General features: G+C 44.0%; 1 protein-coding gene across 2 annotated transcripts in view; it reads right to left on the reverse strand.

Moving 5' to 3' along the window:
- ZNF800 (zinc finger protein 800) overlaps positions 1–26,521 on the reverse strand; it is a 96,932-nt gene that overhangs the window by 19,490 nt on the left and 50,921 nt on the right. Inside the window, exons 2-5 of one of the 2 annotated variants that reach the window (XM_075345087.1) lie at positions 26,181–26,272; positions 25,934–26,033; positions 3,878–3,973; positions 1,263–1,406 (exon numbers count right to left, since the gene is read on the reverse strand). In XM_075345087.1, coding sequence (XP_075201202.1) covers positions 1,263–1,406; positions 3,878–3,973; positions 25,934–26,033; positions 26,181–26,231 — 391 coding nt within the window. In that variant the 5' untranslated portion in view covers positions 26,232–26,272. The remainder of the gene's footprint in view (positions 1–1,262; positions 1,407–3,877; positions 3,974–25,933; positions 26,034–26,180; positions 26,273–26,521) is intronic. The other variant, XM_075345088.1, reaches the window with a different exon arrangement.

Here is a 26,521-nt window from a genome sequence, read left to right on the forward strand (position 1 = left end):
AAGAAGGGTCAACACTGCAAATATTGACTTGCTGCATTAACTCATTCTGTCAATATAACCTTTTGGTACTCATAATATGATTGCAATTATATTTCTGTATGTGATGTAAACATCAGACAAACACAATTAAAAACCAGAGGGCAACAGATCGTGTGAAAATATAATTTTGGTGTCATTCTCAAAACTTTTGTCCATGACTGTACAATAATTTTAGCTAGACATAATCTGCCACTGAAAATGGGACGTTTCCTCAAAATCTCCAATCTCTTAACTTTTTACTAGTATAGAATTTCAGTGCATATTGAAAAACTGATTGCTGTCCACAAATATTCATGACTGCATGAAATTAAAACAATTGACTTGCTCCTATCTGCTGCCATTCTCTTGCAATGGGACTATCTCAAAGAGTGCACATAGGACAATGACAATGAGAGCATGGCCCAGTATGCACAGTAGTTACATTACAGGCTGAGGATTTATTTCTGAAGAATGTAGTAAGCTTTCTCCAGCTCAATAATTTCTACAGTATATGGCATTCCTCTTTCTCTAAGATTCTGATCTATTATTGGTCCTGCAAAATCACTTGCAAAATATTTACTGAAACTATATTACTTCAGGAATAGATTACAAATTTTCATCAGTTCTTTACATTGAAATCCCATTTATGTCAAAATAATGAATGCGTATAACATTGTAAGATGTTCTATGCAGTATCTGAGACTTTCACGAGTTGATTCAAAAAGAAAAAAAGACTAATGCTGCTATTCTGTTTCACTCAAAAACTGTCATTGCACACAGCATTTAGTATAAGGCTATGTGCCCACGGGACTCTGTAACCGCGGAGTTTGCCGCGGAAAACCTGCGGATTTATCTGGATTTTCTAGATTAATACGCAGGTTTTAGCAAGCACAGACACTCCCCATGTTATCCTATGGGACATGGGGAGTATCTGTGTCCATGCTGCGGTCTGTACTGCTGTGGATGTCCTGCAGCCGCACATAACTGCATGTCAATTATTCCTGCGGAAATATCTGTGGAAGTCCCGCCTCTCCACTATTGAGATAGAGGCCGGGACTTTCGCAGGCAAGTCGCACAAATGTCCGCAGGTTTATCGCAGCTATGGATAGCAGCGGATTCCGGGGATCAGCTGCGGACGTATCTGCGGATATATCCACGGGTACAGAGTACCGTGGGCACATAGCCTAAAACTTCCTTCTCCAAGTTTTTTTTTTTTATTATTGTTTTTACAGAAATGTGCTCACCTTCATCCACATAGAGCTTGGAAACACAGTAAAACTGCTTGTGTGTGATTAGATTTGGCAACCCTCTAAAAAGGCTACGGCAAGTTCTACATTCAAATATAGTGTCTACTTCTCGTAAGAGCATCAGTCTGAGCTGTTTTGTTCCTATAAAATAAAGCAAATATGACCTGTAGTTACAGATTGTATATACAAAACTATAGCAAAGGCTCTTGCAACTAAAGTTTATGAAAGAAGGCATTTGGGGTAAGCCTCGTAATGCGGACATTGTCCCAGGTCAAAAATGGCCATTTTCTGCTCTTATTGTATTCCTGCTGCTCTCCTAAGTGATTTGGTTTTTTTTTTATGCTTTTTAATTCACCATATTTTTTTAAGGATGTGTGCCTTTTTTTATTTACTTCTAATTTTTACGGTCTTTATCAAAGGGTAGGCAGAGGGGCCAGTGAAACACAGAACAGGGCGGGAAGACCCAATGTACAATCCGGCCCTTATGCACTAAAATCTAATTAGTAGAAAATGTCAAATGGTAATTAAAAAAGAACCACAAAGCAGATTTATTCACTAAATGTATCAGTTTAATTAGTATTACAGCACCATTACAGCCATGTACTTTACAGAACAAAATCATGCTGACAGAATCCCTTAAAAAAAAAAAACAAAAAAAAAAAAACTACATTCTCAGAGAAACAGCTGGAAGAGAAGAGGAGAAACTGGCCGCTTTTGACCTGTTGGCTGGTCCTTTTTAAACCAGTTAATTTTAGGGAAACTCAATTTATGTTTAAAGGGGTTGTCCAGTCTTGAGCAACAGTCTGCAGTCAGTCACTATGTGACTACAGACTTGTAAAATCAAAACATCACGCACTGAGCGCCGAGGATTCTCCGGTGCCAGCGCCAGGAGCAGTGGACATGTGACGATAAGTATGTGATCTGCAGACATGCGGTTATGTGCTGAATCTACTGCATCTGCCCTCATTCTATACACTTGCATTGAGTGAGGCCGACAGTCTAGACTCTAGTCAGTACGTGACAGCATGTATGCAAATCACATACATGAGGTCATGCACTCAATAATCATTGCGCCGGCAGCAGAGAACCCTAAGGGTATGTGCGCACATTGCTTTTTACCTGCTTTTTACCTGCTTTTTTGCTGCTTTTTCTTCTGCGCTGTTTAATGCCAAAATGGATGTGTTCTTCTATTCAAGCAAAGTCTATGGGAATTTGGGTTTCTTGTTCACACTATGTTGTTCAAAATGCTGCCTTTTTGTGGCAGAACTTTGGTCAAAAACTCAGCTTTTCAAAGAAGCAACATGTCAATTGTTTTTGCCATTTGGGTTTTGCACTGCAAAGCTGAGTTTTTGACCAAAGTTCTGCCACAAAAAGGCAGCATTTTGAACAACATAGTGTGAACAAGAAACCCAAATTCCCATAGACTTTGCTTGAATAGAAGAACACATCCATTTTGGCATTAAACAGCGCAAAAGAAAAAGCAGCAAAAAAGCAGGTAAAAAGCAAGTAAAGAGCAACGTGCGCACATACCCTAACAGCGCAATGTGAACATTCACATGTCCGAAATAAAAAAAATAACTTTTGACTTGTGGCTTAAGAATGGACAATTCTTCAACTAATGTTATGTATGCTCCTAAAAATTGCATTCTCCTCTAACCATCCAAAAAAGGTCAAATACACACAGTAAATATATGCATTGTGCCTAAATCTTACTTTTAATGCTAAAGTGAACCTGTCAATCGATTCATGCTACCTGAATTATAGACATCAGAGCCCGGCTGCGTTCTTGCCGGTAGTACGTAGGCTGACAAGGTGACATGTTTCTCCCTGTCTGTGTATAGGTAGCGATCTCTCAGTGTGAGAGTAGGGAAGGTAGAATCTGAGAATCTCCCTTTTGGACCAAACATCACAGTTACATTGTCCATGGACAGTTTTCAGAAGTAGGTTTTCTCTGCAGAGTTTCAGCGTGAAACATGCATGGCTGCGAGAACACTGCTTGTCTCTGATTCTGGTTTAGGCATCAATTAGCTGACAGGATCCCTTTAAAGCTATGTTCACAACATTTAGGTGTCGGCTCAACCTATGAACAGGAAGATGTCCCTGACACACATGCTAAGAGTCCATAGCTCTGATAGATGTTCATGTCCACCTGGCATCTGCAGGCAGATATATGTTGGGAAACCCTTTATTTTAATTACTGTATAGAAAGAATCTTTACTGTATTTTTTACTGCTCCTGATTTATCAATTAGCAGCAGGCAACATATCACTGGATAGACAATAGTCAACACATCAGATTATTCGGCTGTGATTAAAAAGAAAAACGGTAGCTAATTACAGCCCAATAGTGGGGAAAATGCAATAATGAGCCAAATTGACTTGTTTGGGTGGGTGCCTTAGAATCCTGAAAGATAGGAGGTCTTTTTCATTTAACAAAATGGCAGTTATTGTTTAATCCGGTCCGGTAACTGCTAATAATATTATCCATGACGTTAATTATAAATATTAGTAATATTCTCATACTACCTTATTGGCTATATAATAGCATTGTAAAATTGCAATATCTATGAAACATTGTAGCTTCATCTTAAAAGAAGTAAATAGGAAACATACCTGATCTGAAACATTCAATAATTTGTAAAATGCCAGATTTCGAAGTCTGAACAGGCTGTTGTAATAATGGTGGGTCTCCAGGCTCAACATCTTTTTCTGTAAAACAGGAAAGATGCACAAGACAGTCAATGAAATACATTCATTATTTCTCGCTTTTCATAAATTTGCTAATGAGTTTTATGTCATTTTTAGCAATAAGAAAATATTTGTAGATACCACATGCTGTCCTATTAAGAGATAGCATATAAGGGCCGGTCTTTAGGACCAAAAGAGCTCAAAATATTGGTGCTGTTTAACAGTTAACAATGCATGAAGATGACTGAGGCGATGCGATTTTTTTCATGGAAATTCCGCGGATTTCTCAAAAATCTGCAGTACTGCGAGTCCCCAGCCATATCTATGGCATTTTGGAACTGCTGTGCCCATGTTGCGTTTTTTTCCGCAGCGGAAATAATGTGGATTTCCCAGCGGAAAAATCTGCATATTGTCAATTATTCCTGGGGATTTTTCCGCATGATCCTATACTTACCTGCCTTGATAGAAGACACCAGAGTGCAGAAGAGCTAGGAGCCGGCAGCAGGAGGTGGGCGGGGCCTGCACGAGCTCCGGTCATGTGACAGCTGGAACTAGTTCAGGTCCGCCCACCTTCTCCTGCAATGTGCAGACAGATACGGCTGGAAAGTGAAGTGCTGCGTGATGGAGGCAAGTATGAACTCCCCGATCACTCCAACACTTGTTCTGCATTGAGGATGCAGTACTGAAGCCATGGTACTGTATCCTCAATGCAGAATGCCCGCACCATATCCGCAGGACATTCCGCAATACATCTGCAGCATTAAAACAGACAAAGTAGTGCTGCGGTTTTCTGTTAGCTCCTGCGAAATGTCCTGCGGATATATCCGCAGGACCCTTTCCCCGTGGGCACATAGCCTAAGTCGTCTGCTATATGTATGAGCTTGGTGCTCTTGCCCCCTGTCTAATGTTGGTTACAGATATAACAGCAGTCATCAATCATTGATAAAGGCTAGAGAGGGCACTTAAACATAGTGGACTGGCAACTGGGTCAGTTAGATTCTTTATGTCTATTATAAAGTGGTGTGTTGACCACCCCTCAGGTCTACAAGTTAACCGTCTTTATCCCAGAGAATGTATTACAGCATAACTGTTTTATTTTTTGTTTCATAAATCAATAGTACATACGAAATAAAGCAACTTCAAGGCAGAGGGAGAAGCTAGAGGCAGAGCTCCGCCCCCTCCTCCCTCTTCTATCTACATAGAATCTCATCAGTAACAGCTGTCATTTCCTATGTCAGTAATGGAAAAGTCTTCACTGAATACAGATTTTACCTCAGAATTGAGAATTCTGTCAGAGAAAGAAGCACATTTGTCTGATAAGATAGATTACATAGTTGCTTATTTTCACGTGTACTATTGATTTAAGAAATAAAAATTGAAACGATGGTTGAACTTTAAGTGATCCTGACATGCCATCAATACACACAAAGAAATTCAATAAAATAGATCGAAAAGTGTAATACATAGCATGTTTGGTTTTTTTTTTAATATGCAGTTCTTTACAAAATCAAAATCACTAAAAAAAAAAAAAAAAAAAAATAATATATTATAAAAAAAAACACTTGACTGTTAGGCTATATGCGCACAGTGCGTTTTTGGGCTCAAAACTGCATGACTTTGCTTCCCCAGCAAAGTCTATGAGTTTTCATTTTTGCTGTCCACACACAACCTTTTTTTTTTTTTTTAGCTGAGTTTTTGAGCTGAAAAAAAAAAAAAAAAAAAATGGTCATGTTATTCTTTTCTACATTTTACTGCCGTTTCCACCCATGCAATGCATTGGAAAAATGCAGCAAAACGCAGAGATCAAAAATGCAGCAAAACGCAGCCAAAAACGTACTGAAACACGGCAAAAACGCATTAACTCTAGGAAATATAAGAAAGCTAGACAAATCTAAGCTAATGTGACAAATGTGGGCATTCAGGAATGCAATTTTGACTGCTTGCTGACTCTGGACGTACTGATACGTCCTATTTCCCAGAATTCAGAATAGAAATTGATCAAAATTGCTATGCTAAAAAACCAAGCCCATACATGACTACATACATATATATAATGTCACAAAAGTGAGTACGCCCCTTACATTTTTGTAAAGATTTTCTCTTTTCATGGGACAACACTGAACATATGACACTCTGATACAATGTAAAGCAGTCTGTGTACAGCTTGTATAAGGCCAGAGTCGCTTGATAGTGACTGGCACAAGTCTCGCATCGGCATCACCTGACATGGCCTGCCGTTCTCAGGACAGGAGCGTCTTGGCTGCATAGAAATACATGCAGCCGACCCGCTCCTGTCAGGAGAGCGTGCGGCCGTGCCGGGTGATGCTGACGCGAGTCAATCACAAGTGTGACTCCGGCCTAAGTGTAAATTTCGTATGCCCTCTAAAGAACTCAATACAAAGCCATTAATGTCTAAACGGCTGGCATCAAAAGTAAGTACACCCCTAAGTGAAAATGGAGAAATGGAGAAACTGTGCTCGAAGTGTCAATATTTTGTGTGGCCATTATTATTTTTAAACACCGCCTTAACTCTCATGAGCATGGAGTTCACTAGAGCTTCACAGGAGACATTGGAATCCTCTTCCATCCTCCATTACGATATCACGGAGCTGGCGGATTTTAGAGACCTCACGATACTCCACCCTCCGTTGGATGATGACCCATGGATGCTCGATATGGTTTATGTCTGGAGACATGGTTGGGCAGTCCAGCACCTTTACCTTTAGTTTCTTTAGCAAGGTAGTGGTCATTTTGGAGGTGTGTTTGGGGTCATTATGTTGGAATACAAAATGAGAGGCTCATACTCTTCTTCAGTATGTCCAATTACATGTTGGCCTTCACAGTTCCCTCAATGAACTGTATCTCCCCCACATTCATGCAGCCCCAAACCATGATACTTCCACCACCATGCTTGACTGTAGGTAAGACACACTTGTATTTGTACTCTTCACCTGGTTGCCGCCACACATGCTAGACACCAAATAAATTTATCTTGGTCTCATCAGACCACAGTACATAGTTCCAATAATCCACGTCTTTACTAGGTTTGTCATCAGCAAACTGTTGGCTGGCTTCCTTGAGCATCAACTTTTGAAGAGGTTTACTTCCGGAACAACAGCAATGTAGACAAATTTAATTCAGTGTGTGGCATATGATCTGAGCATTGACAGTCTGACCCCTCACCCCTTTAAACTCTGCAGCAATGGTGGCAGCGCTCATGTCTATTTTGAAAAGACAACCTCAGGTTATGATGCTGAACATTTGCACTCAACTTCTTTGGTTGAGGCCTGTTCTAAGTAGATCCTCTCTTGTTAAACCATTGTATGGTCTTGGCAATTATGCTCCAGCTCAGTTTCAGGGTGTTGGCAATCTTCTTATGGCCTAGGTCATCTTTATGTACAGAACAATACTTTTTTTTCAGGTACTCAGAGAATTCTTTGCCATGAGGTGCCATGTTGAACTTCCAGTGTCAAGTATGAAAGAATGTGTGAGCGATTACACCAAATTTAACACACTTGCTCACCATCACATTATGGGTGTCAGGTCCGAGCATTCCTACATGAACAGTGTCCTGGAAAGTGGAGTGGCCAGTTGCATGGCCACCAAGATCTCCCGATCTGACCCCCTTAGACTTATATTTGGGGTCATCTGAAGGCAATTGTCTATGCTATGAAGATACAAGATGTGCAGCATCTGAAACAATGGACACTGGAAGCCTGTGCTAACATTTCTTTTGCGGTGTTGCTATCAGTGTGTCAAGAGTGGGAGAAGAGGGTTGCATTTACAATCCAACACAAAGGTCAGCACTTTGAACACATTTTATAAGTGGTCAAAAAATTGTAAATAACTAATAAACGAATAAAGGTACATTAAAACCAAGCACACCATTGTTTTTCTTGTGATATTATCAATAAGTTTGATGTGTTACATCCCTCTTCCCATTAGAAAAAAATAAAGTGGATTCAAAATGGCTGACTTCAAAATGGCCGCCATGGTCACCACCCATCTTGAAAAGTGAAAGGTGTTTCCATGTAAACGGCCCAGTGTGTGTGTGTGTGTGTGTGTGTGTGTGTGTGTGTGTGTGTGTGTGTGTGTGTGTGTATATTCTATGTATATTTTATACATACACACACAATAGAGATTATATTAAATATATATATATATTACATATATACACACACATACATATATACACACACACACACACACACACACACACATACACACACACACACACATATCTACACACATACATATATACACACATACATATATACACAGTGCTGGCCAAAAGTATTAGCACCCCTGCAATTCTGTCAGATAATACTCTGTTTCTTCTTGAAAATGATTGCAATCACAAAATCTTTGGTATTATTATCTTCATTTATTTTGCTTGCAATGAAAAAAAACACAAAAAGAGAATGAAACAAAAATCAAATCATTGATCATTTCACACAAAACTACAAAAATGGGCCAGACAAAAGTATTGGCACCCTTAGCCTAAGGGGTACTTTGCACGCTGCGACATCGCAAGCCAATGCTGCGATGTCGAGCGCGATAGTCCCCGCCCCCGTCGTACGTGCGATATCTTGTGATAGCTGCCGTAGCGAACATTATCGCTACGGCAGCTTCACATGAACTCACCTGTCCTGCGACGTCGCTCTGGCCGGCGAACCGCCTCCTTCCTAAGGGGGTGGGCCGTGCGGCGTCACAGCGACGTAACACAGCAGGCGGTCAATAGCAACGGAGGGGCGGAGATGAGCAGGATGTAAACATCCCGCCCACCTCCTTCCTTCTCATAGCAGCCGGGACGCAGGTAAGGTGATGTTCCTCGCTCCTGCGACTTCACATACAGCGATGTGTGCTGCCGCAGGAACGAGGAACAACATCGTACCTGTCGCTGCACCGGCATTATGGAAATGTCGGAGACTATACCGATGACACGATAACGACGCTTTTGCGCTTGTTAATCGTATCAAAGAAGGGAATTTTGTTTACTTACCGTAAATTCCTTTTCTTCTAGCTCCAATTGGGAGACCCAGACACTTGGGGTGTATAGCTTCTGCCTCCGGAGGCCACACAAAGTATTACACTAAAAGTGTAAAGCCCCTCCCCTTCTGCCTATACACCCCCCGTGCATCACGGGCTCCTCAGTTTTGGTGCAAAAGCAAGAAGGAGGAAAAGTTATAATTGGTTTAAAGTAAATTCAATCCGAAAGAATTTCGGAGAACTGAAACCATTCAGCATGAACAACATGTGTACACAAAGAACAACAGCCCGAAGGGAACAGGGGCGGGTGCTGGGTCTCCCAATTGGAGCTAGAAGAAAAGGAATTTACGGTAAGTAAACAAAAGTCCCTTCTTCTTTGTCGCTCCATTGGGAGACCCAGACACTTGGGACATCCAAAAGCAGTCCCTGGGTGGGTAAAATAATACCTCGTAATAGAGCCGTAAAACGGCCCTTTCCTACAGGTGGGCAACCGCCGCCTGAAGGACTCGCCTACCTAGGCCGGCATCTGCCGAAGCATAGGTATGCACCTGATAGTGTTTCGTGAAAGTGTGCAGGCTCGACCAGGTAGCCGCCTGACACACCTGCTGAGCCGTAGCCTGGTGCCGCAAAGCCCAGGACGCACCCACGGCTCTGGTAGAATGGGCTTTCAGTCCTGAGGGAACCGGAAGCCCAGAAGATCGGTAAGCTTCGAGAATTGGTTCCTTGATCCACCGAGCCAGGGTTGATTTGGAAGCTTGTGACCCTTTACGCTGGCCAGCGACAAGGACAAAGAGTGCATCCGAGCGGCGCAGGGGCGCCGTACGGGAAATGTAGAGTCTGGGTGCTCTCTCTAGATCTAACAAGTGCAAATCCTTTTCACACTGGTGAACAGGATGAGGACAAAAAGAGGGTAAGGAGATATCCTGATTGAGATGAAAGGGGGATACCACCTTAGGGAGAAATTCCGGGACCAGACGCAGAACCACCTTGTCCTGGTGAAACACTAGGAAAGGGGCTTTGCATGACAGCGCTGCTAGCTCAGACACTCTCCGAAGTGATGTGACTGCTACTAGGAAGACCACTTTCTGTGAAAGGCGTGAGAGAGAAATTTCTTTCATTGGCTCGAAAGGTGGTTTCTGAAGAGCCATCAGCACCCTGTTCAGATCCCAGGGTTCTAACGGCCGCTTGTAAGGAGGGACTATGTGACAAACCCCCTGCAGGAACGTGCGTACCTGTGGAAGTCTGGCCAGGCGCTTCTGAAAGAACACAGAGAGCGCTGAGACTTGTCCCGTAAGAGAGCCGAGCGACAACCCTTTTTCCAATCCGGATTGAAGGAAGGAAAGAAAAGTGGGCAAGGCAAATGGCCAGGGAGAAAACCCCTGATCAGAGCACCAAGATAGGAATATCCTCCACGTCCTGTGGTAGATCTTGGCGGACGTTTGTTTCCTAGCCTGTCTCATAGTGGCAATGACCTCTTGAGATAACCCTGAAGACGCTAGGATCCAAGACTCAATGGCCACACAGTCAGGTTGAGGGCCGCAGAATTCAGATGGAAAAACGGCCCTTGAGACAGCAAGTCTGGTCGGTCTGGTAGTGCCCACGGTTGACCCACCGTGAGATGCCACAGATCTGGGTACCACGACCTCCTCGGCCAGTCTGGAGCGACGAGGATGGCGCGGCGGCAGTCGGACCTGATCTTGCGTAATACTCTGGGCAACAGTGCCAGAGGGGGAAACACATAAGGGAGATGAAACTGCGACCAATCCTGAACTAAGGCGTCTACCGCCAGAGCTCTGTGATCTTGAGACCGTGCCATGAATGCCGGGACCTTGTTGTTGTGCCGTGACGCCATTAGGTCGACGTCCGGCATCCCCCAGCGGCAACAGATCTCCTGAAATACGTCCGTGTGCTTTGGCACCCTTGCTTTTTGTGGACGACATGCTGTTGTCTCCTCTGAGTACAATCCAGCAGGGTATATAGCCAAAAATCAACAGTGCGACCGTACAGTGTAAATCTATAGCATATAAGCATATATATACACATGTACACTTCGGCACTCAGTGGGGCCAGCACCTTAGGTGCTGCTTACCGACCGCTCAAAGCGGTTGTGTGGTCACCAGAATCCCTGCCTGGGTCTCCCAGAGCCGTGTCTCTCCTCTCCAGCGTTAGCAGTGCTGACAGGAATGGCTGCCGGCGTTCTGTGAAGAGGAGGGGGCCGTGGGCGTGCCCTAGAAAGTGCGGGAATCTGGTGCCCCACTGAGCTGAGTGAGGGGGGAGGAGGATACAGAGTATGCTCCAGCCCTCAGCGCTGACGTCCTGTGCAGCGTCCCGCCCTTCCCCTGACTGGCAGGCCTGGGGGCGGAAATATGCGATACTGGGCCGCAAAAGCCGGGGACTAAAGTTATAAGCGCGGCCGGCAAATAAGCGCGGCCAGCGCGGTTGTCCCCGGCGCACTAACACACCCAGCAGCGCTGCAGTGTATATGGCACAAGCGCTCCATGCGCGGTCCCCACGGGGACACAGAGTACCTCTCAGTAGCAGGGCCTTGTCCCTGATGATACCCGGCTCCTGTCCAGCAGATTCCCCAGGGGCTGCGGAGGGAGCACGGTCCCAGTGCCTGGAGACCGATTAGGATCCCACTTCACCCAGAGCCCAATAAGGGATGGGGAAGGAAAACAGCATGTGGCTCCTGCCGTGTACCCGCAATGGGTACCTCAACCTTAACAACACCGCCGACCAGAGTGGGGTGAGAAGGGAGCATGCTGGGGGCCCTGTTATGGGCCCTCTTTTCTTCCATCCGACCTAGTCAGCAGCTGCTGCTGACTAAGATGTGGAGCTATGCGTGGATGTCAGCCTCCTTCGCACAAAGCATGAAAACTGAGGAGCCCGTGATGCACGGGGGGTGTATAGGCAGAAGGGGAGGGGCTTTACACTTTTAGTGTAATACTTTGTGTGGCCTCCGGAGGCAGAAGCTATACACCCCAAGTGTCTGGGTCTCCCAATGGAGCGACAAAGAAAAGGTTTTACACACTAAGACATCGCAAGTGACGCCGGATGTGCGTCACTTTCGATTTGACCCCACCGACATCGCACCTGCGAAGCCGTAGTGTGTAAAGCCGGCCTAATACTAGGTTGCACAACCTTTTGCCAAAATAACTGCAAACAACCGCTTCTGGTAACCATCAATGAGTTTCTTACAATCCTCTCCTGGAATTTTAGACCATTCTTCTTTGGCAAACTGCTCCAGGTCCCTGAGATTTGAAGGGTGCCTTCCCCAAACTGCCATTTTGAGATCTCTCCACAGGTTTTCTATGGGATTCAGGTCTGGACTCATTGCTGGCCACTTTAGTAGTCTCCAGTGCTTTCTAGCAAACCATTTTCTAGTGCTTTTTGAAGTGTGTTTTTGGTCATTGTCCTGCTGGAAGACCCATGACCTCTGAGGAAGACCCAGCTTTCTCACACTGGGCCCTACATTATGCTGCAAAATTTGTTGGTAGTCTTCAGACTTTATAATGCCATGCACACGGTCAAGCAGTCCAGTGCAAGAGGCAGCAAAGCAACCCCAAAACATCAGGGAACCACTGCCATATTTGACTGTAGGGACAGTGTTCTTTTCTTTGAATGCCTCTTTTTTTTCCTGTAAACTATGTTGATGGCTTTTCCCAAAAAGCTCTACTTTTGTCTCATCTGACCAGAGAACATTTTTTCAAAACGTTTTAGGCTTTCTCAGGTAAGTTTTGGCAAACTCCAGCCTGGCTTTTTTATGTCTCGGGGTAAGAAGTGGGGTCTTCCTGGGTATCCTACCATACAGTCCCTTTTCATTCAGACGCCGATGGATAGTACGGGTTGACACTGTTGTACCCTCGGACTGCAGGGCAGCTTGAACTTGTTTGGATGTTAGTCGAGGTTCTTTATCCACCATCCGCACAATCATGCGTTGAAATCTCTCGTCAATTTTTCTTTTCCTTCCACATCTAGGGAGGTTAGCCACAGTCCCATGGGTTTTAAACTTCTTGATGACACTGCGCACCGTAGACACAGGAACTTTTAGGTCTTTGGAGATGGACTTGTGAGGAAGCATGAGCAATCTCAAGACTACAATTTGGATTTTCAAGTTCTCAGACAGTTCTTTGGTCTTCTTTCTTTTCTCCATGCTCAATGTGGTACACACAAGGACACAGGACAGAGGTTGAGTCAACTTTAATCCATGTCAACTGGCTGCAAGTGTGATTTAGTTATTGCCAATACCTGTTAGGTGCCACAGGTAAGTTACAGGTGCTGTTAATTACACAAATTAGAGAAGCATCACATGATTTTTCAAACAGTGCCAATACTTTTGTCCACCCCTTTTTATGTTTGGTGTAAAATTATATCCAATTTGGCCTTATGACAATTTTTTTTTTCATTGAAGATAAGTTAAATGAAGATAATACCAAAGAATTTGTGATTGCAATCATTTTCAAGAAGAAACTGAGTATTATTTGACAGAATTGCAGGGGTGCCAATACTTTTGGCCAGCACTACTTAGATTATTTAATATTATATATATCGCGTGTGTATGTGTAAAAAATATATATATAATTATACACACACACACACACACACACACACACACACACACCTATACATACATATATACATACATATACACACACACAAACACACAGATACAGTATATTATATACATACACTGCTCAAAAAATTAAAGGGGACACTCAAATACCACATCCTAGTTCTGAATGAATGTTCTCATTGAATGCTTTGTTCTGTACTAAGTTGAATGTACTGACAACAAAATCCCACAAAAATCATCAATGGAAATCAAATATTTTAATCAGTGGAGGCCTGGATTTGAAGACACACACAAAATTAAAGTGGAAACAAGTCAAAATAAGGCTCAGTATTGTGTGTGGCCTCCATGTGCCTGTATGACCTCCCTACAACGCCTGGGCATGCTCCTGATGAGGCTGCGGAGGGTCTCCTGAGGGATCTCCTCACAGACCTGGACTAAAGCATCCGCCAACTCCTGGACAGTCTGTGGTGCAACGTGACGTTGGTGGATGAACGAGACATGATGTCCCAGATGTGCTCAATCGGATTCAGGTCTGGGGAACGGGCAGGCCAGTCCATAGCTTTAAGGACTTCATCTTGCAGGAACTGCTGACACTACAGCCACATGAGGTCTCGCATTAGGAGGAACCCAAGGCCAACCGCACAAGCATATGGTCTCATAAGGGGCCTGAGGATCTCATCTCGGTATATAATAGCAGTCAGGCTACCTCTGGTGAGCATTTGGAAGTCTGTGCAGCCCTCCAAAGAAATACCACCCCACACTATTACTGAAACACTGCCAAACCAGTCATGCTGAAGGATGTTGCAGGCAGCAGATCACTCTCCACGGCGTCTCCAGAATCTGTTACATATGCTCAGTATGAACCTGCTTTCACCTGTTAAGAGCACAGGGCTCCAGTGGTGAATTTGACAATCCTAGTGTTCTGTGGCAAATGCCAAGCATCCTGCACGGTGTTGGGCAGTGATAACAACCCCCATCTGTGGACATCGGGCCCTCATGCCATCCTCATGGAGTTGGTTTCTGTTTGTGCAGACATGCACATTTGTGGCCTGCTGGAGGTCATTTTGCAGGGCTTTGGCAGTGCTCCTCCTGTTCCTCCTTGAACAAAGGTGGAGGTAGCGGTCCTGCTATTGGGTTGTTGCCCTCCTACGGCCCCCTCCACGTCTCCTGGTGTACTTGCCTGTCTCCTGGTAGCACCTCCATCCTCTGTACAATACGCTGACAGACACAGCAAATCATCTTGCCACAGCTCGCATTGATGTGCCATCCTGGATGAGCTGCACTACCTGTGCCACTTGTGTGGGTTGTAGAGTCCATCTCATACTACGAGTGTGAGAGCACAACCAACATTCAAAAGTGGCCAAAACATCAGCCAGAAAGCATTGGTACTGAGATGTGGTCTGTGGCTCCCACCTGCAGAAACACTCCTTTATCAAGTGTCTCTTGATAATTGCCAATAATTTCGATCTGATGTCTATTAAATTTAAACAACAGCATGTGAAATTGATTGTCAATCAGTGTTGCTTACCAAGTAGACAGTTTGATTTCACAGAAGTTTGATTACCTTGGAGTTATATACGGTTAGCTAAGTCTTCCCTTTAATTTTTTGAGCAGTGTATATAAAAAAAAATGATAATGCAAGACTATTTTTGTAAAACAGCACTTTCTGTGTGTAAAAGAAGCAAAACTAAACAAAAACCAAAAAAACAAAAAAAAACAAACATCAGAAATTGCTGTAGTCATATTGATCTGAGGTATGTAGTTGAATTATCACATACTGCACCGTGAATGGTGTAAAAAAAATAAAAATAAATTTGAACGGCTATTGATATGGTCATTCTCCCTCTGAAAAATTGGAACAATACTAGTTTTGTATTTATCAAGTGCTTTATGCTGAGCGCTTACCTTGGAGTTTCAGTTTGAGGGTATGCTCACACGAGCGTATTAATTGGATGAGTGCAATGCAAGAAAATCTCGCATTGAACTCGAACCAATGTTAGTCAATGAGGCAGAGCAGTTGGTCAGATTTTTTTTCTCATCCAAATTCTGTATGAGAGAAAAGTCGCAATATGCTGCCGAAATGGTCCAAGATTCGCCAAAACAAGTCAATGGGTGCGAGAAAAAAAACGAACGCCACACGGACCCTCCTAGTGACAACCATTTTTATGAATACATTACTATCATGTAACTTAGAACACTGTAAATGGTCCTGTAAATGACTAATAGCTGCTGAGAAAAAAAACGGATTGCATACTGACAGCACACTCAGAGCACACTGATGACAAGTGAGAAAAAACACCAAGGTTACTTACCGGTAGCCGTTTTTTTTCCAGAACCCATGACAGCACCACGTGAGAGAGGGATCCACCCAGCAAGGACAGGAAACCATTCTGAAATAAAAGGGTGATACCTCTCCCCCTCTTCAGTTGTTTTCCGAGAATGAGAGGACCTCCAACAATTGTTAGTAACTTAAACACAGTCGCCCACTAATACACACGCACACACCATTATAGTGCACACCCAAGGGTGAAGAAAAAGAAGAAGAAGGGTGGGGGATGTCATGGGTTCTGGAAAGACCAGCCACCAGTAAGTAACCTTGATGTTTTCCCCTCATACATGACAGCACCACGTGAGAGAATTACATAGAACTGTATGGCTTAGGGAGGGACCACTGCCTCGAGAACCCTTCGACGCAGTGGAAAGATCAGGCGAGGAAGATAGATCCAGCTGGTAGGGTTTGAAAAAAGTAGTATGCGAGGACCAAGTAGCTTTCTCCGCCCAGGAAGTTGACATTGCTCGGATGGAGTGAGCCCGAATGCAATCAGGGGCAGCAGCACCACTAGCAGAATAAGCTGACACAATAGCGTCCCTGATTCATCTAGATATAGTGCTTTTAGTCACTCCTAACCCTGTTTTATTACCCTGATAGGCTATAAACAGAGATTGCGTTTTTCTTAACTCCTCTGTTGCTGACATATACTCTAAGGCTATGTGCGCACGCTGCATTTTTTTGACGCAATGTTTTTGGCCGCTAAAAACGCACCTGCGTCGAAAAAACGCATCAAAAAACGCATGCGTTTTACTGCGATTTGGTGCGTTTTTGGCTGCATTTTGCTGCGTTTTTGATCTCTGCGTTTTGCTGCGTTTTTCCAATGCATTGCATGGGCGGAAAACGCAGAAAAACTCAGGAAAGAATTGACATGTCCATTTTTTTTTTTAAGCTCAAAAACGCAGCTTAAAAAAACAGTTGTGTGCGGACAGCAAAAATAAAAACTCAGACTTTGCTGGGGAAGCAAAGTCATGCAGTTTTGAGGCCAAAAACTCACCCGAAAAACGCCGCGAAAAACGCACTGTGCGCACATAGCCTAACACAGCCTGCCTGACATCTAACGTGTGAAACTTGTGTTCGCCTGGAGTTTTTGGGGCAGCGCAAAACAAGGGCAGAATTATCTCCTGAGATCTATGAAAAGTTAAAGCAACTTTAGGGAGATAGGTTAATACTGCAAACTGATCTGGCCTATCCTCAAGCACTTGAAGATATGGAGGGACTATCGTGAGCGTTTGGAGTTCGCTGACTCTACGGGCAGATGTCAAGGCCTATAATAGCACTGTCTTCATGGTTAGCAATTTAAGGGGTACATCAATAGGCTCAAAGGGGTGATCTGTGAGAGCTTCCAGCACCAAATTTAAATCCCAGAGATGAACTTTAGAAATGGCTACAGGTTTATATCTATGACAAGCTTTCATGAATCTTTTAATTCACCTATGTCCCACAAGGTCAAAATCATACAGGGCCCCTAAAGCTGAAACTTGAACTTTTAAAGGTGTTGACTGCTAGTCCTAATTCAAAGCCCTTCTGCAGAAATTCTAAAATAGTAGTGATAGGAATCCCTGCATCTAAGGGAGTATCTGAAAATGCAAGGAATTTTTTCCAAATCCTACTATAAATCCTTGTTGTGACAGGTTTTCTGCTTTTTTGTAGTGTAGACACAAGTGCTGATGAGAATCCCTGACTTGTCAGTAATGACCTTTCAATTTCCACGCCGTCAGAAGGACCCAGGGATCCGTGAGTAACAGACCTCAGGAGAGAAAACCAAGGCCTTTTGGGCCAAAAGGGCGCAATGAGAAGAACTCTCGCCTGCTCCTCCCTGATTTTCCGTATAACAGATGGTAGCAGGACAATCGGAGGGAAGGTGTAAGCCATCTGGAAACCCCATGGAAGTTGGAGTGCGTCCACTACATATGGGTGCTCTGCGGGGTTTAGGGATCAAAACCTGGCTACCTGTCTGTTGGACCGAGTGGTAAAAAGATCTATTTGAGGACTCCCCCACAGAGCTACAATACACTGAAAGATATTCAAATTCAGACGCTATTCTCCCTGTTTCAACTCGTGACAACTCAGGAAGTCAGGAAGTCTGATGTCGTATTTGAAAGACCTTTTATATGAAGGGCCGAGGAGAGGAGGTGCTGTTCCGCCCACTGAAGGAGTCTGTAAGAGATGGTCATCAGAGCCTGGGATCTTGTGCCCCCCTGGTGACTAATAGAAGACACCGTGGACAGATTGTCTGATAGTATTCGGACATGGTGGCCCTGAAGGACAGGAGAAAAGGCTTTCAACGCCTGCTCTACTGCCCAAAGCTCTGAGGTTGGAGGGTTGTGTCGCTTTCCCAGATCGACCAGGACCCCAGTGATATCTGCGTGTCTAGGTGTGCACCCAACCCCAGCTGGCTGGCATCTATGGCGACTATCTTCTGTGCCAAAGTCAGCCATGGGATTCCTGTGGAAAGATTGTCCATGGATGTCTACCATCAGAGGGAATTTCTTGTTTCCAAGGATAGAACTATTTCCCCTTCTAAATATCTTCCTAATTTCTTTGGGCAAAGAGGATGTCCCAAGACCCCTTGAGTAGAGCTGCCTCCAGGTCACCACCGGGAAGCAGGACGTCATGGTCCCTAAAATAAACATGGCCCTCCTGAGGAACATCTTGGGATGGCATGTAGAGCAAGCGATGACATTCTTAAGATTTTGTTCTCTGGTAAGCGACATATCCGGCATTTTGAATCCAACAGCATGCCCAGAAACAATTGAACTGTAGCTGGCTACAGCCGAGACTTGGCCCTGTTCATGATCCAGCCCAGGTCCTTCAGGACTACCTGTAGGCTCTGTACCTGCTCTCTACAATGTTGTCGCGAGTTGCCAATGACCAGAAAGTTGTCCAGATAGGGAACGAGAAGCATATTCTGGAGTCTCAAGAAGGCCGTCATCTCCGCCACTATTTTTGTAAAGATACGTGGAGCAATGGAAAGTCAGAATGGAAGGGCTGTGAACTGGAAATGACAGATCCTGCCCTGGATGGATAGAGCTACCCTTAAATATCTTTAATGGTCCGGATGAATAGGAATGTGGTAGTAGGCATCTTTGAGGTCTACTACCACCTTGTAGCAGTTGTGATGCAACAGTTTGATGGCTGACTGTACATATTCTATCTTGAAGGTATGGGTATGGATGTATGTTCAGTTTCTTCAGGTTGATTATAGTCCTGAACGAGCCATCTGTTTTTTTTCACCAGAAAGAAAGGAGAGTAAAATCCCTTCCCTTGTTCTGCAAGGTGAACCTCGCAAAGGACTCGTTTGCCTATCGGTTCTATGATCTCCGATTCCAGAGCTTGTTGTTCTTCCCGTGACCTCCGAAGAGGCGTCAGAATGTACCGATGTCGAGGATATAGCGTAAATTGTATTTTGAGACGCTTTTTGATAATATTCAGAACGTATGTGTTTGAGGAAATGCTTTCCCAAACGGCTAGAAAATGAAAAAGCTGTCCTCCCCCCTATGGCCTGGCGTCATTGGGATGGCTTTCTTGTGGAAGTAGCGGAGCCGCCGAACATGAATCCAGATTCCTTTCAGGATTTGTGTTTCCACTTTCGACTGTCAGGAAGTTTTCCCTTGTAAAATTTTCTCCTCTGAAAGGAAGAACGGAGGGAGCTTGATGAAAATCTAGGGAAGGATTTCTTCCTATTTGCCGCGTTTTCTAAGGCTTCCTCCAAGTGCTTGCCAAAAAGGAGCTGACATCACATGGCACTATACATAGTTTATGCTTGGACTGTAGGTCCCCTGGACAGCTCTTTAACCATTGTGCCCTCCTTGCGGCATTGGATAAACCGTCGGATCTGGCTCCCAACCTAATAGTCTGCGGCTGTGTCCGCTAGGAATGCCGCTGCACCCCGTAGTAGTGGCAGGTTTGACAGGATCTGATCACGACATGTTTTGTCTTTGAGTCGGTCTTCAATTTGCTGAGGCCAAACCATCAATGCGCGTGCCGCACAAGTAGCGGCAATAGCGGGTTTCAAACTGCCCGCTGCTGACTCCCATACATGTCTGAGATAGCAGTCAGCCTTTTTATCCAGGGGATCTTTTAATATCCCTGAATCTTCCAAGAGTAAACCCTAAGCTTTGGAAGATTTAGCCACTGCCACATCTATTTTTGGGGCTTTCTCCCATGGGAAAGAAGGATATTTTCTTTTAGAAGAGGAGGGGAGAGCTCCTGCTCTATCAGGACAGCTCCATTCCTTCTTAATGAGAGATTCCACCTTAGCGTTTACAGGAAATTAAATCTTCCTTTTCTCCTCTAACCCACCAAACATCACATTCACAAGAGATCTTGGAGCCTTCTCATCTTTAAGGCCCATTGTGGCCCGTATTGCTTTGACCAGTTTTTCCATATCCTCAGCAGGGAAACATGGTCAGCCCCCCATGTCACTGTCAGACGATGAGGAATCTGAGCAAGACTTAAAACTGGATGAGGAGGAGCTGGAATCAGAACTGACTTTTTTTTACTTTTCTTTGTTCTCAGAATAGTCTTTAAAGAATCCTGTATTTCAAAACGGATAACCAATCTGAGTTCAGCAGAAACCCCCAGGGACTCTTCAGCTATTGTGCTGCGTATACATTCTGCACATAGCTTTTTCTGCTAGTGTGCCGCAAGATATATAATATACTGCACTCTCTTAATTAGGAACCAAACAGACTTAGTTTATTAAGTGGATGCTAATTTTTTATTGCTTGTTTAAGACAAAAAAAATTCAGAGGACAGGACATAAATAGCAACAATTGAAATAACGTTCCGGTCCTTTCCTGGACCTTGGTCACATATCGCCAGCTTATCCGTATGCTTACTTAACAGTTGAAAGGTTTTGGTTTATAGCTCTCATGTGCGAGGCAGCAATGATTGGTACCAGTGGTGATCACTATAATAGAAGCTCCAATGGGGAGAGACGTGGTTAGCGTATTGAATCCGGTGAAGTTCCGTGTCGTAATCAGGTTATGGCTTTTTGTAGGTTCTCGGGGTTTGTACAAAAAGAGAATTGAATGTAGGGAGTTGCCCTGTTCGATCTCAGTTCCTGGTAACTGGTGGAGATCATAAAAAATGCAGTACGTGTAAAGTTTATCCCTGAATGAATGTCAAAGTCCAGTGGTAGCACTGATCTACAATATTATGGGATCTGCTGTATCGGTTCTCCTAATTGTAGGTAGTTACTCTTTTGGAGAAACCTCTGTGTGAAGAAAAGCTGCCTTGCAGATTCTGTCTATAATCGCAGCAGTAAAGGATTAGTTGGATGGTGTTAATAGCTTTAAGTAGAGGCTGTGCAGCATAAAAGATATACTGTTTGTTTAAAGTAGAAGAATGCCAGCTCCCTCGGGAAATCCATGAGTAAATGGTAGCCTGTAATAGAACGCTTGTGTAGTGTCCCCTCTGGAGCGGTGACCGGTGTGTGTGTGTGCCGCAAGAGGCGCCTGCCACAAAGGGCAATACCTGTTATTCCGCTTAGAGGTGGCTTTTTTGGGTGCAACCCAGTATTTTTCCAAGAAAAATCACAAGGGACCCATTAATAATAGTGACATTCTTGAAGATCACTTACCAATCCCCTAGATGAAAAGGGTACCGGATCTGGAGGCCGTGCTGGCTTATCCACCTTCCTGGTGGAGCCGCGGGAAGACCTGGACCTCTGGCTGCCACGGCTGGGACAACTGGCCTCACTGGACCGACTGCCATCTTACGTCTTGGGGAGCGCTGTTGCTTGTCTTCATCCATATCCAGAATGCAGGCATCAGCGAACGCAGGGGCTGCTCCAGTTCAGAGGTCATTTAAGGCTATATTCCTCCTCCTCCGGTCCTGAATGGCTCCTCCCTCTGGCGATTCACCCCAGGGCACCACTGCCCATACCACCAAGAACATTGCATGGGCGCCACCATGTTTGCAGCCCTGCCTTCCGGCGTGCTCCTGTGACGTCACGCAAGCACATCTGTATCACCCAGCATGCTCCGGTCGCGCGTCACAGTGTGCCCCATACCCGGAAGACCTGCCAGCAGGCCGCAGCACTGAGGAGCGGCAGGGGGAAGAGGATGGTGCAGCGGTTCCGAGACCTCCATCAGACGGTCTGTGCCGGCCGCACCCGCACGGACACCAGGTCCCCAGAGGGTGGATGGTGGATGGCGCTTCCAAACCCGACGAATGGCACCACAGGACGGGGTTAGGCGAGTTCAGGCATCTTCTGGCCCACAATTTCTTCTGTACCTCGCACAGAATGAGGTCTCCCATCAAGGACAGGAAACCAACTGAAGAGGGGGAGGGGAGGTACCGCCCTTTTATTTCAGAATGGTTTCCTGAACTTGCTGGGTGGATCCCTCTTTCACGTGGTGCTGTTATGGGTGAGGGGAAAATTGTACTACTCTCCTGGATGAGAATAGGACCGTTTTTTTCATACGCTCATGTGAGTCCAGTTTAAACCTCCAAAAAGCATGATCCAGAAAAAACCCTGACTGCATTTTCCACTGTAATGAGGGAGGGGGGAGTCACTCTGGGATCCATATGGCCTCTGATCTGGTGGTGTCACACCAGGATAACTGTCTACCTAATTACAGTAAATGGATCTGCTGTTTTTTAGTACAAAGTTGGAGGAGGCTGGGGTTTCATAAAGTGAAACTTGCATCACCTGGCCTTTCCAAACAATGATAGCGAACAAGCCATAACCCCAAAAGGCTAATTGAGGTCTAAAACCTTAGTCAAAGTTAACTGAGCACAGAAATTACCAAAGTTGTCTAAAATTTTCCATTGGCCCAATTTCCTTTTTGCAATTTTTAAAATGTAAAAGATGAAATTTTTTTTTTTGTCTAAAATACAAGTGAAATGTGTCATCTTTGACTTGCTTAACTGTTCACAATAACAGTAATTTTGACCGGGGGTGCCCAAACTTTTGCATGCTACTGTATCATTTTTTTTATTTACATCATTGTCACCTGACAGGTTTTAAGTATTCTCTATAAAATATCAGTTTTAGGTTATATTTTTATAACTGTATATTGTTTGTTCCCCTGATACTCCTAAAAAATATGCAACTAAATTAACTGGGTCTTGCGTGTATCCATACAGTCGGGTACAAGCAGCGCTGATTGGAGAATATCACAAAGTGAAGGCCATTGCAATATTGCATGGAGCTAATAGGTTGTCATGGTAGTTGGGGGACTAACAAAGGATCCCAGAGTAGGCCATGGCTAAATACTTATTTACCTACATCAAAAGCATAGATTGAAAGATAGCATGTGAGTATACCAAAGCATAATAGGAGCGATCTGCAGATCGTATAGTGAAGTCCCCTAGTGGAAATAAAACAAGAATTAAAGTTTACTTAAATTACAGTATATCTAAAAATCATTTACACAAAAAAATACACATTTGTTTTTAAAGAACGTTTATATTATAAGGGCTCATGCGCACATTGCGTAATTGCATGCATTTACGCTGCGTATTGAACTGCAGCGCAAATGCATGCGCCCTGCATCCCCTGGACAACCTATGAAGATTGTGCATGAGACGTGCGCACGTTGCTTTTATGAATGCAGTGATTTGGGTGCTAAAATTAGCCATAGCGCATGAAATAGGCATTTTTTGTACAGAAAAACTGCATCCATTATGCAGTGTTGCTGCAGCGATTTGACGCGCACATGTGCAGTCACATCGCTGCAGAATATTCAGCAGTTACGTGCGCATGAGCCCTTACAATGGTAGAACAACCGGGCACAGCTAATCCAGTCAGTGATATGCTGATAAATCATTCCTCATACCTGAAGATCCAGGTGCACGTCCCAGAAGAATGCAGACCATGTATAAGATCCAGGAGAAGATAGAAGCAGGCGGCACTCGTCGGCATCCAAATAGCGGTATTTTATTTTTACATTATTCCATGCGTAAAAAGGGTACAAGTGGTGAAGGGTGAGGAGGCGCTCACAACGTCAAACAAAGGTGAGCCGTTTCGCACTCCTTGTGCTTCAACGGGTCCTGTGATGAAGGACCCCTTAAAGCACAAGGATTGCGAAACGGCTCGCAGTTGTGAGATCCTCCTCCACCACTTGTACCCTTTTTCCGCATGGAATATTGTAAAAATAAAATACCGCTATTTGGATGCCAACGAGTGCCGCCTGCTTCTATCTTCTCCTGGATTTATATTATTACAGTGACATTGACCTGTATAAAGTGACCATGTAGAAGAATAAAAACAATCAAAGTGTAAATAAAAAAATTCAATGGCATCATTTCTTTATATCTGTGACGGGGTGTACAGCAGAGCAAGGAGAGACAACAGGCCAAGGAACGATCCAACAGGTTTATTCACAAGAACACTGGAACAGCACACGATAAGTCCACGTAAAACAGATTCGGGGGCCCTTCCCGACAATCCTCGGACCGGATTACAAAGCAATCGTCCTTACAGTAGTCCAAAGAGTTCCACACAATCCCACGGGCCGCCACACAGGCCTAGCTCCGTCCGTGTCCACAGCCACACAGGCTGGAGCTCCTGCTCCCTTCAAGTTTCAGCTCACTCTGACTGAATCTCCCAGGTAAGCAGAGTTTACACTAGTTGGACTCTAGGCCCACCTCCCCCTACTCCCAGGGATGGAAGTGCCTCAAGAGGATATAACCTTGCATTTTAGGGGGTGATTACCTACAACAATAGAAATGTACACAGACGTAGTTCAAATAAGACAAAGAACCCAGCTTGAAATAGGAATCTGTACAGCATATACAGTGAGAGGGTAAATTACATCTTCACAATATCCACTCCCCCTTCTATCCCAAAAGATAAAAGACATTTTTATAGAATGTGACATATAACAAAAAAAAAAAAAAAAAAAAAAAAAGTCATTGGCAGAAAAAAAGAAAAATGTGTGGCTTTTTGACGGCATAAAAATGTGTAAGCGCAGAGAATTATTCCACCCTCAATATATTTGCTGTATTACATACTTATTTTTTAACAATGCAGCATCTAATTGTGGCCAGGTAGGTATGGTTGAGCTTGACCCAGCTTTGTACAGCACTTCAGTCCATATTCTCCATATTCCATTCTCCAATGAGAAACACCTTATTTCACAAGCTGCCTTTCTTTTGGAGGGGGCTGATGGACTGGTCTAGTCACAAGTTCCTCCATCAGCAGTCATTTTATGGACAGAAGTAATGGTCAGTTTCTGAGGAAAGGAGAGGACTTCTTTAAAGCACAACTCAAGCGTTTATTTTTTATTTTGCTGTTGGAGTGGTGCTTTAAATCTAAGTCCCCTGCCCCCTTGTTTTACACTGACCTGCTGCCATCTTCATCTTTTTCCATCGTTGCTCCCATCGGTCTCCAGTGATTTGTGACCTGCCTGCAGATCCAGTGATTCAATTAAATGCATCTCTATGAGAGCCTCATTCTGGCTCTCATGGACATGTATTGAGGGTTTCTGAGGTAACTGTCGTACCAGTCAGAGGTTATATTTACAATATGGCGCCACAGAGCCGGAGCAACATCAGTAAAAAGGTGAAAATGCTGGAGAGTGATTACAAGACTAGAGGCTTAGATTTAAAGAACCACCCCAGTGTTGACCCTCCACCAAAAAAAACAAAAAGACGCTGGAGTGGTACTTTAACTAAAACTAACAAAAATACAACCAGATGATGCGACGGAATTCTCCCTAGGACCACGTTCACAAAGCAGTATTTTCCAGCTTCCAGCACTTGTGTCAAATAATCTTTAAAAGGAGTAGTGCACCTTGAAAACCTGTCTTTCATAGCCTGCGGTAGCTACTAAATATTATATATAAAATAAATAAAAAATAGGGCAATCCTTACCCTCTCAGGGTCTAGCACCGGCTCTACACCACTGCCCAATTTTCTGTTGTCATGTCGATAATGCTTCGCTGGTAGTGGTATTGTTGATGTGACATAAGTGCTGCAGACAAACAGCAGAGACTGGGCAGCAATGTAGACTCATCCCTGGACCCGAGGAGGGCAAGTAATGTTTTTATAACTACCACAGCCTATAAAAGAGTTTTCTCCATTTAACTCCGTTAAGGAGCTCTTCCTCAACAGTGCATAGTTCATAGCAATGTACCTGAGTCAGAGCAGCAATGGTGATGATGATCCGTCTGACAACATTTGTCCCTTTTTAGTGTAGGTGACTTTGCTTCTTCAATCTCCATTTCATTTTTGCTCTGTTAAAAGAATTACAATTTAGAATTTTTAAAGGTCCACTTTTTATTCTTTTTACCAGCACAAACCAATATACAACTCCAATACACACATGCACTTTGTGGTCACATGCAAAGATGCAAGTAAACAAGGATAAATTCAATTGATACCTTGTTGCGTAAATAGTGAGTCTTCCGGGGAGTTAAGCAATTTTTTTCCATGGTTTTATTTAAGGCAGAATTACTAAACTTGCTGCGACAGACTGTAAGAGAAAAGTATATTTTATGTAGTCACCAGGAAACATGAGTAATGCCATGAGAAGCGCCACTGGGTTGATAAAAAAGGAGAAGAGGGAAAGATAAAATTTCTTACTATTATGACAAGTGATGAACAAATTTGTCTTGTCTGTATTTTATTAATGGAGCTGTATTTACTGCATATAAAAGAGCGGAGGCTGCTAATATAAATCGATATATATGTGGCTAACATTATTCCATAACAGAACATTTTG

This window comes from Anomaloglossus baeobatrachus, chromosome 4, assembly GCF_048569485.1.
Source record: "Anomaloglossus baeobatrachus isolate aAnoBae1 chromosome 4, aAnoBae1.hap1, whole genome shotgun sequence".
NCBI lineage: Eukaryota > Metazoa > Chordata > Amphibia > Anura > Aromobatidae > Anomaloglossus > Anomaloglossus baeobatrachus.